General features: G+C 43.8%; 1 protein-coding gene across 12 annotated transcripts in view; it reads right to left on the bottom strand.

Moving 5' to 3' along the window:
- Positions 1 to 12,917, bottom strand: part of CAMK2B (calcium/calmodulin dependent protein kinase II beta) — a 3,372,251-nt gene that overhangs the window by 1,529,515 nt on the left and 1,829,819 nt on the right. For all 12 annotated transcript variants that reach the window (XM_044084245.1, XM_044084244.1, XM_044084249.1 and 9 more), the window contains exon 12: positions 5,928 to 5,970. In XM_044084245.1, the coding sequence (XP_043940180.1) occupies positions 5,928 to 5,970 (43 nt within the window). The remainder of the gene's footprint in view (positions 1 to 5,927; positions 5,971 to 12,917) is intronic.

Below are 12,917 nucleotides of genomic sequence, written 5' to 3'. Positions count from 1 at the left end.
TAAGGACTGTGATCTTTAATGCTGCTCGGACAGTATCTGAGGCAAGAGAGAGGTTAAAGATATAAGTAAATAGATTACAGATTTTTTTTCAGCAGCAAGTCTTAGGAAGGTAGAATGAAGTTTGCTGAATTTAGATCTTGAATTATTGAGTTTGAGAAGCAGGGTCTTGGTCTGTTTTAATGAACCTTCGGAGGGGTGAAAAGTTGCTGCATAACAGGCTAGAGGGTGATTACTGCAAAACAGTCTATATTCCTAAGAAGGCATATCAAAGTCTCATATAGGACAATGACTCTCAAAACAATATTCAGGAATTCCAAGACTTATCAGTGAATGGGAACTCAAACATAAAACATCCAGTTATCACTGTTCATAATCTAACGGACAAGTGGACAGAACTATTCAATCATCATCAACCCCCTTTTTTCACATTTTCTACATGGCGTCAGGGTGTTGTTCAACTGTTACCATCTTTCTCAATTTATTGCCACTCTCCTACCTTCTTCAATTTTTATCTCAGAAAAATGGTCCATCTTTTTGCTGGATGCCCTCATTTCCTCTTACTTTCTTCCTATCTGTCCCAAACAGTCTTTAATAGATTGTCTGCTGCTTTCCTGAACATGTGCCTGAACCACCATGATTGTTTTTCTTTGACCTTTCCTGCAGCTAGCGCTACTTTGGTTCCTGCTCTGATGTCCCTGTGCCCTCTTCTGTCCCACAGTGTGCACCTACCACCCATTTTATGCACTTCATCTCTATCACCTCTAGCTTCCTCCACTGCTCTGCCTTTACTGCCCAGATTTCTATAACTATACAGTAACAGTGGTCGAACCACTCTTTTGCACATCTCATTTTTCAGCTTCTTTGGAATTTTTCTGTCACACACTATCCCTGACAATCTGTGGCAGTTGGCTGTAGCCATTCTGATTCTAATTTCGACCTCATTTAAACTTCCCTCCTCCTCAAACAACCCTCACTGATACTTGAAGCTGTTAACCTGTTCCACTGTTTCCTCTTGTTTCAGCTTCTTGTGATATCCACAATTTGCTGGCATTACAACTGTCTTATCTTTATTCGATTTCATCCCATGTGCCTTTAGTTTTGCATTCCATCCCCCTATCATTTGCTGAAGTTCTTGTTCCTATAATGCTACATCACCAACATACAGCAGCTTTGTTATTTCCTCTCTTACCTCTTTGCTAATGTAGTTCATCTTTGGTATGAATTAAGGTGGGCTCGAAGCTGAACCCTGATGAATACCGACTCACACTGGGAACCCCTTGCGATCTGAAAACTGATCATACTTGTGTCATTGGGTCCTTGTATATAGCCTGCAATAATTCTACTAATTCTACTAATGTTTCCAGGACTCTGATCCACTGTAGGATGTACAAATCAACTTTCTTGGGATTTTGTCATATGCTTTCTCCAGGTGAAGGAATGCAAAGGTGGACTTTTTTCTCAACTATTTGTCTCATTGGAAACATTAGGTCGGATGTGCTGCATCCAGATTTGAATATGAACTGCTCATCTCCCTTAATACGTTCTACTACTCTGTGTATTTGTTTATCAATTATCACCTCCTGAACTTTCATGCAGTGTCAAAGGAGTTTAAAACCTCTATAGCGCCAACAGTTGTGAATGTCCCCTTTATTCTTGTGCACTGGCACTAGAATGCTTATTCTCCACTCATCTTGGATAAGCTTTTTTTTCCATACTGCTATGAGTACTCTGGGGAGCCATTTCTCCCCCAACTCATCCAGCATTTTGAGCATATCTGATGTGACCTCACCTGCTTTCACCGACTTCAGTTTTCTTAGTATTGTTTTTACTTCTTCTAGGGTGGGCTTCACTTCTTCTTTCATCATAGACTGATAGTACAACCTCTGTGGAGTTTTCTTTGTTCAGAAACTGAAGGAAGTACTCCTGTTCTATGGACAGGTGAACAGTTATTGCTGGCATCTCTAATGAAGGGTCTCTGACTATCTTCTTAATCTTTCTGTATCTGCCTTGAAACCACAAAGTTTCTTTGCGCCATCTGCTGAATCACTTTCCAAAAGCTGGTGCCCTGTTCTTTGCTATTGTAACTGCTCTCTTAGCCTCTTTGTTAGCCAAAAGAATTCCTTCTTAGCCTGGTCTGTCTTTTCTACCCCATAATTTGTGTCTGCACTCTTCCCTTTTTTGAAGACTTTCTGGACATCTGCATTCCACTACCTGCTTTCCTTATGTACTTTATTTCCATACATGGCTCGACCATATATCTGTTCCACAGTCCTCACACATGCTGGTTTCAGGTGCTGCCATTTTTCTTCATCATCATCAATGGCCTTTTTTCCCCATTTTCTACATGGAGACTGGGTTGTTATGACAACAGTCACCATCTCTCTATCGATTCAATGCCACTTTTCTACCTTCTTTGATTGTCTTGCCTGACTGTAGCATGTCTTCTCTCACACAATCCATCCATCTTTTTGCTGGACTCCCTCATTTGCTCTAGCCTTCCTCTTGTCTGTCTCAAATCTCCAGCAAACTATCTTCTGCTTTTCTGCACATATGTCTGAATCACCCTTCTCCACCTATTTTCTCTTCTTCCTGAGGTGCTATGCTAAAGCCCAGAGTATTTCTCTGAACTCCTGTGCCTTCTCTACAGTCAACTTCCAGGGATTCAGCCTAATCTCTGACTTTAGAGCCTTCTTTAACCACTGTTTGCAGCTGAGTGTGGCGACCAAGCACAGAAGCTAAAGACTACAATAGCTCACAACTGAATGTTCTCAAGAAGGATTTTATAGCTGCTATTTACTGTAGAATGTCTCTCAAATTAAGATCTTCTTGCTATCTAAGTCTACCAACCCAAAGCCACTGAAAAGTCACTTTTTAGGATTTGAGAATATATTTAGATGTGTACAATTTCTTCTCACAGAGACAGTGCAATCTGCACCAAACAGATAAACTTCTGCAATGATCTATCACTGAAGTTCCACATCAGTACTCATTTACACCATGGATTTTCTACTACCACACAAAGTACCTACCATATCAAGAACATTCAGCTCATCTCTATTATTCAGACAAAAGCTTAATTCAATAAAAACAGCAAGAATGAAAATAGAATGCCAATATGTTCTCCTTCTCAGTGAAAATGAGCAGCAGGAGCATGTCCTCCTCAGCAAAACGAACAGCAATATTCTCTTATCCCCTGAGAAAGTAAACAGCAGCATGTTCTCATTCAGAGTGAGCAACAGCGTGCTCTCATCCTGAATAAGAGTCAAGAACAGTATGTGCTCCTCAGTGAGAGTGAGAAGCAACATGCTCTCCTCCTTAGCAAAAGTAAGCAAAAGCGTACTCTCCTTTTCAAGAAGGAAGAGGCAAGTTAGCCTCCATAATAGTGAGAAGCAGCATGCTCTCTCAGTGAGAGTAAGCAGCAGCATGCCATCCTCCTCAGTAACAGTGAGAATAAGCAGCAGCAGCATGCCATCCTCCACTCTAACAATGAGAAGCAGCATGCTCTCTCAGTGAGAGTAAGCAGCAGTATGCCATCCTCCTCTGTAACAGAGAAGCAGCATGCTCTCTCAGTGAGAGTAAGCAGCAGCATGCCATCCTCCTCAGTAACAGTGAGAGTAAGCAGCAGCATGCCATCCTCCTCAGTAACAGTGAGAGTAAGCAGCAGCATGCCATCCTCCTCAGTAACAGTGAGAGCAAGCAGCAGCAGGATGCCATCCTCCTCGCTAACAGTGAGAAGCAGCATGCTCTCTCAGTGAGAGTAAGCAGCAGCATGCCATCCTCCTCAGTAACAGTGAGAAGCAGCATGCTCTCTCAGTGAGAGTAAGCAGCAGCATGCCATCCTCCTCTGTAACAGAGAAGCAGCATGCTCTCTCAGTGAGAGTAAGCAGCATGCCATCCTCCTCAGTAACAGTGAGAGCAAGCAGCAGCAGGATGCCATCCTCCTCGCTAACAGTGAGAAGCAGCATGCTCTCTCAGTGAGAGTAAGCAGCAGCATGCCATCCTCCTCAGTAACAGTGAGAAGCAGCATGCTCTCTCAGTGAGAGTAAGCAGCAGCATGCCATCCTCCTCAGTAACAGTGAGAAGCAGCATGCTCTCTCAGTGAGAGTAAGCAGCAGCATGCCATCCTCCTCAGTAACAGTGAGAAGCAGCATGCTCTCTCAGTGAGAGTAAGCAGCAGCATGCCATCCTCCTCAGTAACAGTCAGAAGCAGCATGCTCTCTCTCAGTGAGAGTAAGCAGCAGCATGCCATCCTCCTCAGTAACAGTGAGAAGCAGCATGCTCTCTCAGTGAGAGCAAGCAGCAGCAGCATGCCATCCTCCTTGCTAACAGTGAGAAGCAGAATGCTCTCTCAGTGAGAGTAAGCAGCAGCAGCATACCATCCTCCTCGCTAACAGTGAGAAGCAGCATGCTCTCTCAGTGAGAGTAAGCAGCAGCATGCCATCCTCCTCAGTAACAGTGAGAAGCAGCATGCTCTCTCAGTGAGAGTAAGCAGCAGCAGCAGCATGCCATCCTCCTCGCTAACAGTGAGAAGCAGCATGCTCTCTCAGTGAGAGTAAGCAGCAGTATGTCATCCTCCAAAGTAACAGTGAGAAGAAGAAGCTTGCTCTCCTCCTCCTCCTCCTTAGTGAGGATGGTTTCTGTTATCTGAAAAAAGCGAAGGATCACAGACTCATGGGATGCATATACTGTTCTTGGAATGAAACATTTTGAAAGCAAAAAGATTACATCTAGGACACTGATGCATTTTTTGTACACAAAATGTAAGTAGCGGACTTCGCTACTTAAAAAGTGGATACCCACTTCTAAAATATACACTTATATCCCAACCGTGTGTCCTTTCCTATATTATATTACTCCAACTTGTGTCACTCCTACCTGATAGGGATTAAATGCCTGATCACAGGTACAACAAGTAGTCAAAGGAAGTTAGAGAAAAGACTACATGATGATCATAAAAACAAGTGAAATGAAAGTGACTAGATGGGTGGAGGCTATGACCAGATAATGGCAGGTGATCTACATAGGACCTGGCAATTAGTGAAATAAAGTGCAGTAAATCAAGAAGCTTCCATGGTCATCTTTAAAGATAATAATGTAAGACAAATAAGAGAAGAAGCATGACAAGTGATAAATGAGACAACTTGTGCATTTACATAATGATACCCCCCCCTCCTAATTTCTCTTCTGCAACTTAAAATTCTACTTATACCTAACCAGAGATAGATCACTGTACACATTCCATGTATATAATGTATGGCTACCATGCAGAAGCATTTAGGCAGCATTACAAGAAAGTTCTGCCACAGCCTCTGTAATGGTGTTAACTATGTGCATCCTACAGCCACCACAATAAAACAAGCAGTAGCTATTTCTACAGCCGAGCATCACTTATCCCAGTAGGGTTTTCCTGCAAAACAAACAAAAAAATATTTCTGCTCTGCATCTAATATCTGCAGCCTTACCTCACCATCATAACAGAAGTGCGCATGTTTTATATTTCGGTTAAACATGTAGATCCTAAGAAAGGACAGCTACAGCCTCCACAGAGTCCATAATGAGCACTGAGTTCATTTTAAACATTTTATTCACATCCTGAGACTAGATCAAATTTTCTGCAGTAGATGATGGATTATCAGGGGCACATCCAACACTGATTTTTATTCTGTTTGTATAAAATATAATTTTTTCTTTAACATTCTATCTTACCAATTGTAGCTATTCAGGACAAATACTTAAGCTTCCCAAATGGGACAACAAAATGTTCTGGATTATTTACAGCAATCATTTATTACCTTTTACTTTATTGATCAAATAAAATCATTTGTCAAAAAAATAGAACAAATAAATAATAAAGTAACAAATAATGACAAGGATCACTCTCTGAAGCAAAATAAATAAATAAATAAAAGTGTCCACAAGATACATACCTGAAAAGTTCCGTGTTGCTAGCATGGTGGTCAGAATTGCTCCCTAAGGAAATAAAAAAAAAAGATAGTAGGAGATAAAATAAAAACAAGGACAATTACAGATAAGGAAGAATGTTATCTGAGAATGAGTTGCTGCTCCAGGCCAAGATCACAATGCAGTTAACAGACACTATTAACAAGACCATTTGACATATCCTCCTTAAAGAGAGGACCAAAGGACAGCCTTGGAAATCTGTGCATGAAAGCCCCTACAGATCACCTCTGGAGTTGTCTGAACTTGGCCCTCAGAAAGTTCTTCACTCAGTAGGGGGAGTAACACTATGAAGAATGTGTACCATCCCCTCAACATATCTATCCAGAATGGTACCCAAAGCAACTTCTTAACTATTCAAATAAAGGTACATTTTATACAAAGGAAAACACACATTCATTTGCTTCTACATTTTCATCTGTAACATGAATGGTACAGTCTGTTAAAGATTTTACAGAAGAAAAAATGCCACTTGCTATTTAAAACACATACTCCACAACTCATGGAAAGACCTGCACTGTAATATATTCTTAGAAAGTACAGCTCTAATGATTCATAAACAATGCTGATTTGACTACTACACAGAGGACTCAGAATAAATGTGCAGTGATTACCTTTCACAGAAAGCATGCTCAGCCTTCAAAGAGCAAGGCACTCATCTTTCACATAACAATGTCTTACCTACCATTAATACAGCAATGCTTTATAATGCAATGTCAGTCATATGCAGTGCTTATCTCACAAGGTCTAACACTCAAAAAGTAACATTCTCAACAGTGGTGCTTACCTTACCATATAAAAAGCAGGGCCTCTATCATAAGATGGAGAGAAAGAACAATTTACAAAACAATTCTCTCTACCCATTTAGAACAGCGTCACCTTTTTCGATCATAAAGCAGCAGCTCACAATCCAAACTAAACCATTTCAACACTGCAATGCTGCTCTTACACCAGTGTATCTTATCACTCAGAGTGAAAGGTACCAATATACAGTTCAAAACAGCAAGGGCCCTGACAATTTAAAGGAATGTTACACTAACTCACTAAAACAAAGGGGGCCTTGGGTATTTAGAGCAAGGTTGCACTCAACTATACTCTTCTCACATCAGAGAGAAAAGTTTCACCTTATCAAACTACTCTCATTGCAATGTCACTACAATATCCCTATATGATCTTTAATGCAAGGTCCTTTTGCTTATTCACAGAATACCACACTCAGGCAACATCCTAAGTGTGGTATTCTGACAACATTCCTTGTTTTTTTTTATTTGCTTTTCTGCAAAAAAACAAACAAAAAAAAGTTCTAAGCTTGTGTCCCACCTTTCCTGTAACTAGTCTAGTCCAGATACAGATTTGTATCCAGGACTCTTTTGTAAGTTTTTGAGTCCTCCCAGATCTTTCTGTGTTGGAGGGAAACCTTCTATTTTGTAAGCACTAGGTAGCCTATCTACTACAAGAGGAGTGGTTTTCTGGTCCAGAAATAGTTTATTGGCCATTTGGGCATTTTTTTCCATCCCTTTCAACTTTCTGGTTTAAAAGCCTGTGTTTGCACACTGCGCAGCGGTGCTTAGCTGACTTAAACTACTACCAGTGCCAGAAAGTCTACTCTTCAATTTTCCCCTTAGAACGTGCTTGTTTACTTCTTGCACTTCAATTAGCTTAATCGGGTAGCACTTTAACAGGCTTTTGTAACATTTATTGTAGCACACTTAGGTGCTATCAGCATTAGCTGTTCCTATGCAGTAACACCACCAGTACTTATAAGTTATGACCACCCCTCCTGGTATAATTGTAGGGCAATTTCCTGTGCTTTCTCCTGCTAACCTGGTGCACTTGGGCATTCTGAGACAGTGTAGCAACTGTCTGATGTACACAGACAACCCTCTCCTCTTACCTCCCAACACTCATACCTGTGAGAGATGCACTTATATCACCAAACTTGAAGGAGCGCAAGCTCCAATGAGGACTGGGGACTAGCTGGCCAAGAGAAGGTCAACACCTGCAACTCACTACATAGAAAACACAGCCCTTCAAAACACCAACCATCACAACCCACACATAGAAACATAAACCATACACCCACCTTCACAGAGCCTCTCAATAAAGATTTACCCAAACAGAGACCACAGAGACAGAAACTCACTCAAACCATCACAACACAACACCAACCCCAGAACACATTGCATACCACCACAGTGTGCCCCTCAACCCAAGCCCTTAAGGCAAAGCACTTTGCCCAATGTACTAATCATAGGAGACTCAATTGTGAGGCACACTGATGTCCCACTTAGTAGGATGAACAAGGAAAAGGTGACAGTCCGCTGTCTATCAGGTGCAAGGATCTATCACATAACACATGCACTCAGGTTACTTCACAATAAGTACAAATATGACTCAGTCATTGTCCACATGGGTGTGAATGACCTGAGACGTACCTCCCTGGAGTACATGAAAAGAGATGTGATGGAACTCTCAGATTATGTGGCCAAGGCAGGTATGACCCTAACCCTGAGCAGTATTCTACCATCACCCAGAATGATACCACAGAGTATGAGAAGAAAATGATTGACTTCAACAATTGGCTAAGTTTGTGGTGTCATTCTAAGGGGATCCAGTATCTGTCTGACTGAAATGACATGTTCAACAGACCTCGATGCTTTGTCAGAGACGGCTTGCATCTGTCATCCCTGGGATTCCGGGTACTGGTTAAGGCTCTTGCCATCCCAAATGCAATCCGAAGGTCATGCTGCTCAATGCTAGAAGCCTAAATCTCAATATGCCCTCATTCGAAGCTCTCCTCAAAATGGAGAATGTCGACATCTGTGCTGTAACGGGGACCTGGTTTAAAGTGGCAGAAAGCACCCCTGCTCTTCCAGGCTACAACTCATTTCATACCTTTCAGCCCCAGAATACAGCCGGAAGCTCCAAAGGTGGTGGTGTCTCCATATTCTTAAAGGATACACACACCTGTAGACTGGTAGCCCATCATCATGCATCAGAGATACTTCAGGTACAACTAACACTGGGTATGACGGCGATACAAGTCATAACCTACTACAGAAAGTACAGTTGTGTACACTTACCATAAATGTAGATATTCGAGTGTATTCACTGCTGCAGTCATCACATTTGGGTTATCCCTCGGCCGGCCTGAATACCAAAGACTTAGTACTTCTGCGTCGGTTGCTGTCGCTTAAGGACGGACGCCAGATCGTCAGTGGTATAAAATAAGGCAGCAGACGCCATTACATCAGTTTTACTTGCCCTAACCTGTCAGGAACCCCCAAAGTAGGAGGCCAGGTTCTGGAGGAAGAACCCCACCAGTGGAAAATAAATACCAATATGTCCCTTGTAAGGAAAGGAGGACAAGGAAGAATGGTAACAAAAGGAGAAGGAGAAAAAAGGGGGGATGCAGGGAGGGAAACCCGGACTGCAACAGTGAATACACTCGAACATCTACATTTATGGTAAGTGTACACAACTGTATTATGTTCTTCATGTTTCACTGTTGCAGTCATCACATTTGGGTAGCTTCCCAAAGCTGAGGAAATGGGTGAAGGCAGTCAAGGAAGCTAGGGGCTGGCTAGGATGCCCTGCAAGACTGCAGAGGCAAACACTGCCCTGGATTTGGAGGAGAGAGGCGGGTGGTAATGCTTGGTAAAAGTGTTAACAGACGTCCAGGTGGCAGCCACCAGGATGTCCCTGGTGGGGACTCCTCTGAGGAAAGCTGCAGAGGTGGCAGCTGCTCTTGTGGAGTGTTTCCTGACCCCCCTGGTGGGAGGCTTACCATGCTGTTTGTAGCAGAAATGGATGCAGTGTACTATCCATTTGGAAATAGTTTGCTTGGAGATGGCTTTGCCTTCTGCCCCTGTAGCAAAGCTAACCAGCAATTGATCAGACTTTCTGAAGGTTTTAGTCCTGTCCAGATTGTATATCTGAGCTGTCTGTGCACACGTAGAGAGTGAATAATCCTTTCCCCCTTGTTCTGGGGATTAGGAAAGAAGGTGGACAAATGAATGGATTGGTTGAGAGACACACTGGACACCACCTTGGGCATGAAGGATGGTTTAGTTCTGAAAGATACCCAGTCTGCATGGAAGATAATGAAGGGTTCCACAGCATGAGTGCTTGCAGCTCAGAGACTCTTCTGGCCGAAGTGATGGCCAGAAGGAAGGCTGTCTTGCTCTGCAGAAGAATCTGGTTTGAAAGGAGGCAGGGTGAGCTTTTCCAAGACAAAGTTCAGGTCCCAAGCTGCCACTGGTGCCCTTCTTGGGGACCTCAGGTTGCTAACCCTCTGAGGAACTGTTTGATCAAAGGGTGTGAGAAAAGGGGCTGCTCAGTGGGAAAATGAGCAGAAATAGCAGACGCATGAATTTTTAAAGAGGAGAAAGAGAGACCACCTTGTAGTAGGTCATTAAGTAATCCAAGATGAGAGGGATGGAGGGCTGTGCCGTATTGCCCCCTTAGCCTGGATCCAGGTGCAGAACCTTTTCCATTTATCTGCATAAGACTTTCTGGTGCTAGGGTGTCTGGCCTCATGGATAAAATCCAGAACCTGTTTACGGAAGATGGCAGATTGCTTCGGGTTTAGGCAATAAGCCAAGCTGCCAAATTGAGTGTCTGCAATTGGGGATGCATGAATTCCCCCCCTTCCCTCTGGGTTAGGAGGTTTGGAATCTGAGATGGATGCCATGGAGGCAGCAGGGATAGGCTGCGCAGCAAGGGGTACCAGTGCTGTTGGGGCCAGTCTGGAGCTATAAGAATGGTCCTTGATTTTTTCCTGCCTTATTTTGAGCAGTACCCTGGGGATGAGAGGTAGGGGAGGAAAGGCATAGACCGAGAGGTTAACCCAGGGGAAGGACAGGGCATCCACTTTCCAAGCCAGGCAGTGATGCTCCCTGGTGCAGAATTTGCTGAGCTGATGGTTGGTGTGGGACGCAAAGAGGTCGACCATCGGGGTTCCCCATTTCTGAGTAATTAGAAAGAAGGTACTTCTGTTGATTTGCCACTCGTGTGGGTCCAAAAGGTTTCTGCTTAATTGGTCTGCTAGGGAGTTGAGAGAGCCTGGTAGGTATTGTGCTAACAGGTGTATTTGCATGGAAGAGGCTGAGAGCCAAAGGGTCATGACCAGCCTGCATAGTGGGTAGGCGTGAGTCCCTCCCTGCTTGTTGATGTATCACATCACAGTGGTGTTGTCCGTTTTGATCAGGAGAACCCCTGGAGAGAGAAGGGGTTTGAAAGCTATCAAGGTGTGTTGCACAGCCATCATCTCTTTTTGACTGATGTGCAGGGGGATTTGTTGTGGGCTCCATTGGCACTGTATGCACCTGCCATCCCGGTGTGCACCCCAAGCGTAGTCTGATGAGTATGTGGTGAGGGTCTGGGCGGTGGGGTGTGGGGAGAAGGGCAGTCCCTTGTTGTGGGAGCATGCTGTGCTGTTGCCCACCAAAGAAATTCCTTTCTGAAGCAAGGAGTTATAGGTAGAAAAGTTTCCAGGTCTTTAGCGTGTTGACACCAAAGGCTCCTTAGGTACCATTGACGTTTCCTCATATGCAGTCTGGCATATGGAATGAGGAGTATGCAAAATGCCATGAACCCCAGGGCTTGCAGGAATTTCCTTGCAGAAAGATGAGGCCTGGTGGCCAGTTAAGAAAAGTAGGCTGACAGGAAAAATTGTTTCTCTGGTGTAAGGCATGCCATCTGGGATGCTGTGTCCAGACTTGCTTCCAGGAAGATTATCCTTTGGGTGGGCACCTGTTTTGATTTCTTTTCACTGACTGTGTACCCTAGGGAGGTTAGACTCTTTACAAAGGCCAGGTGTTTGAGCAGCTCTTCCTGGTTGTCTGCCTGAATAAGGCAGTCATCTAAGAAGGGGTAACTTTGAATATTTATTTGTCTGCAAAAGGCAATGGCTGGAGCCAGGCATTTTTTGAAAACTCTGGGAGCAGTAGATAAGCCAAAGGGAAGTGCAGAGAACTGAAAGTGTTGAGATCCTGCCCTGAAGCGGAGATATTTTCTGCATGATTCCCTGATAGGAATGTGGAGGTAGGCCTCTTCTAGATCCAGGGTGGCTAGCCAAACGTCCTTGGACAGCATGGGTAGCAGCTGCTGGAGGGTGAGCATTTTGAATTTTGACATCACCAGGAAGGTGTTTAGAATGGATAGATCGAGGATGGAGTGCCAGGTGCCCTCTTTTCTGGGCACCAGAAAAAGTCTGGGAGTAGATGCCTTGGCCTATCTGTTCTGCAGGAACGCGCTCTACTGCCCATGGGATGGATTTGCTTTTGAGCCCCTGCCCACTGATTTGGCGGTAGATCTGGGAACCCTTTTGGGTGTGGAAGGAGAATTTGTATCCCTGAGACACAATGTTCAGACCCCATTGGTCCTTGGTAATGGTGGCCCCAGTGCTTGAGTAAAAGGAGAGTTTTCCTTCAAGGGGTAAGTGAAGGTGGGTGGGGGGTGGAGGAGGTGACTCATTGTGAAGTTCTTACCATAAGGGAGTGGCTTACAACTCCCTGGTTTTGAAGTGGAGGTAGTCCATGCTTAGATCTCTGCATTCCATGGGGCTTCTGTCTGTGTGTGTGTGTGTGGGGGGGGGGGGGTCTGTTTCCACGGATTCTAGGCTGGGCTTGTGTACTCTGAGCAGGAAAGGACCAGTGCTTGGAGGGAAAATGCCAGCTGGACCTGTAAGAATTCTTTAACTGTTTGCATAGATTTTGCTTTTCTTCCATCTTTTTTAAGACCTCTTCTGCCTTAGTGCCAAATAAGTTATCTTTGTGCAAAGGTACATCCAACAATTTAGATTTGATATGGTGTAGCAGGGGTTGTTCCTTAAGCCATGCATGTCTTCTAATGACAGGTCCAGTGACTGCTGCCCTGCAAGAAGCTTTTAGGGCATCAAAATCACAGTGCAAGGTGTGTTTAGTTACTTGACTTGCAGAATGCATTAAGTCTTGTAA

The sequence above is a fragment of the Protopterus annectens genome, chromosome 9.part0 (assembly GCF_019279795.1).
Source record: "Protopterus annectens isolate FY-2018-M chromosome 9.part0, PAN1.0, whole genome shotgun sequence".
Taxonomy (NCBI): Eukaryota; Metazoa; Chordata; order Ceratodontiformes; family Protopteridae; genus Protopterus; species Protopterus annectens.
This window is presented reverse-complemented; position numbering and strand designations above follow the sequence as displayed.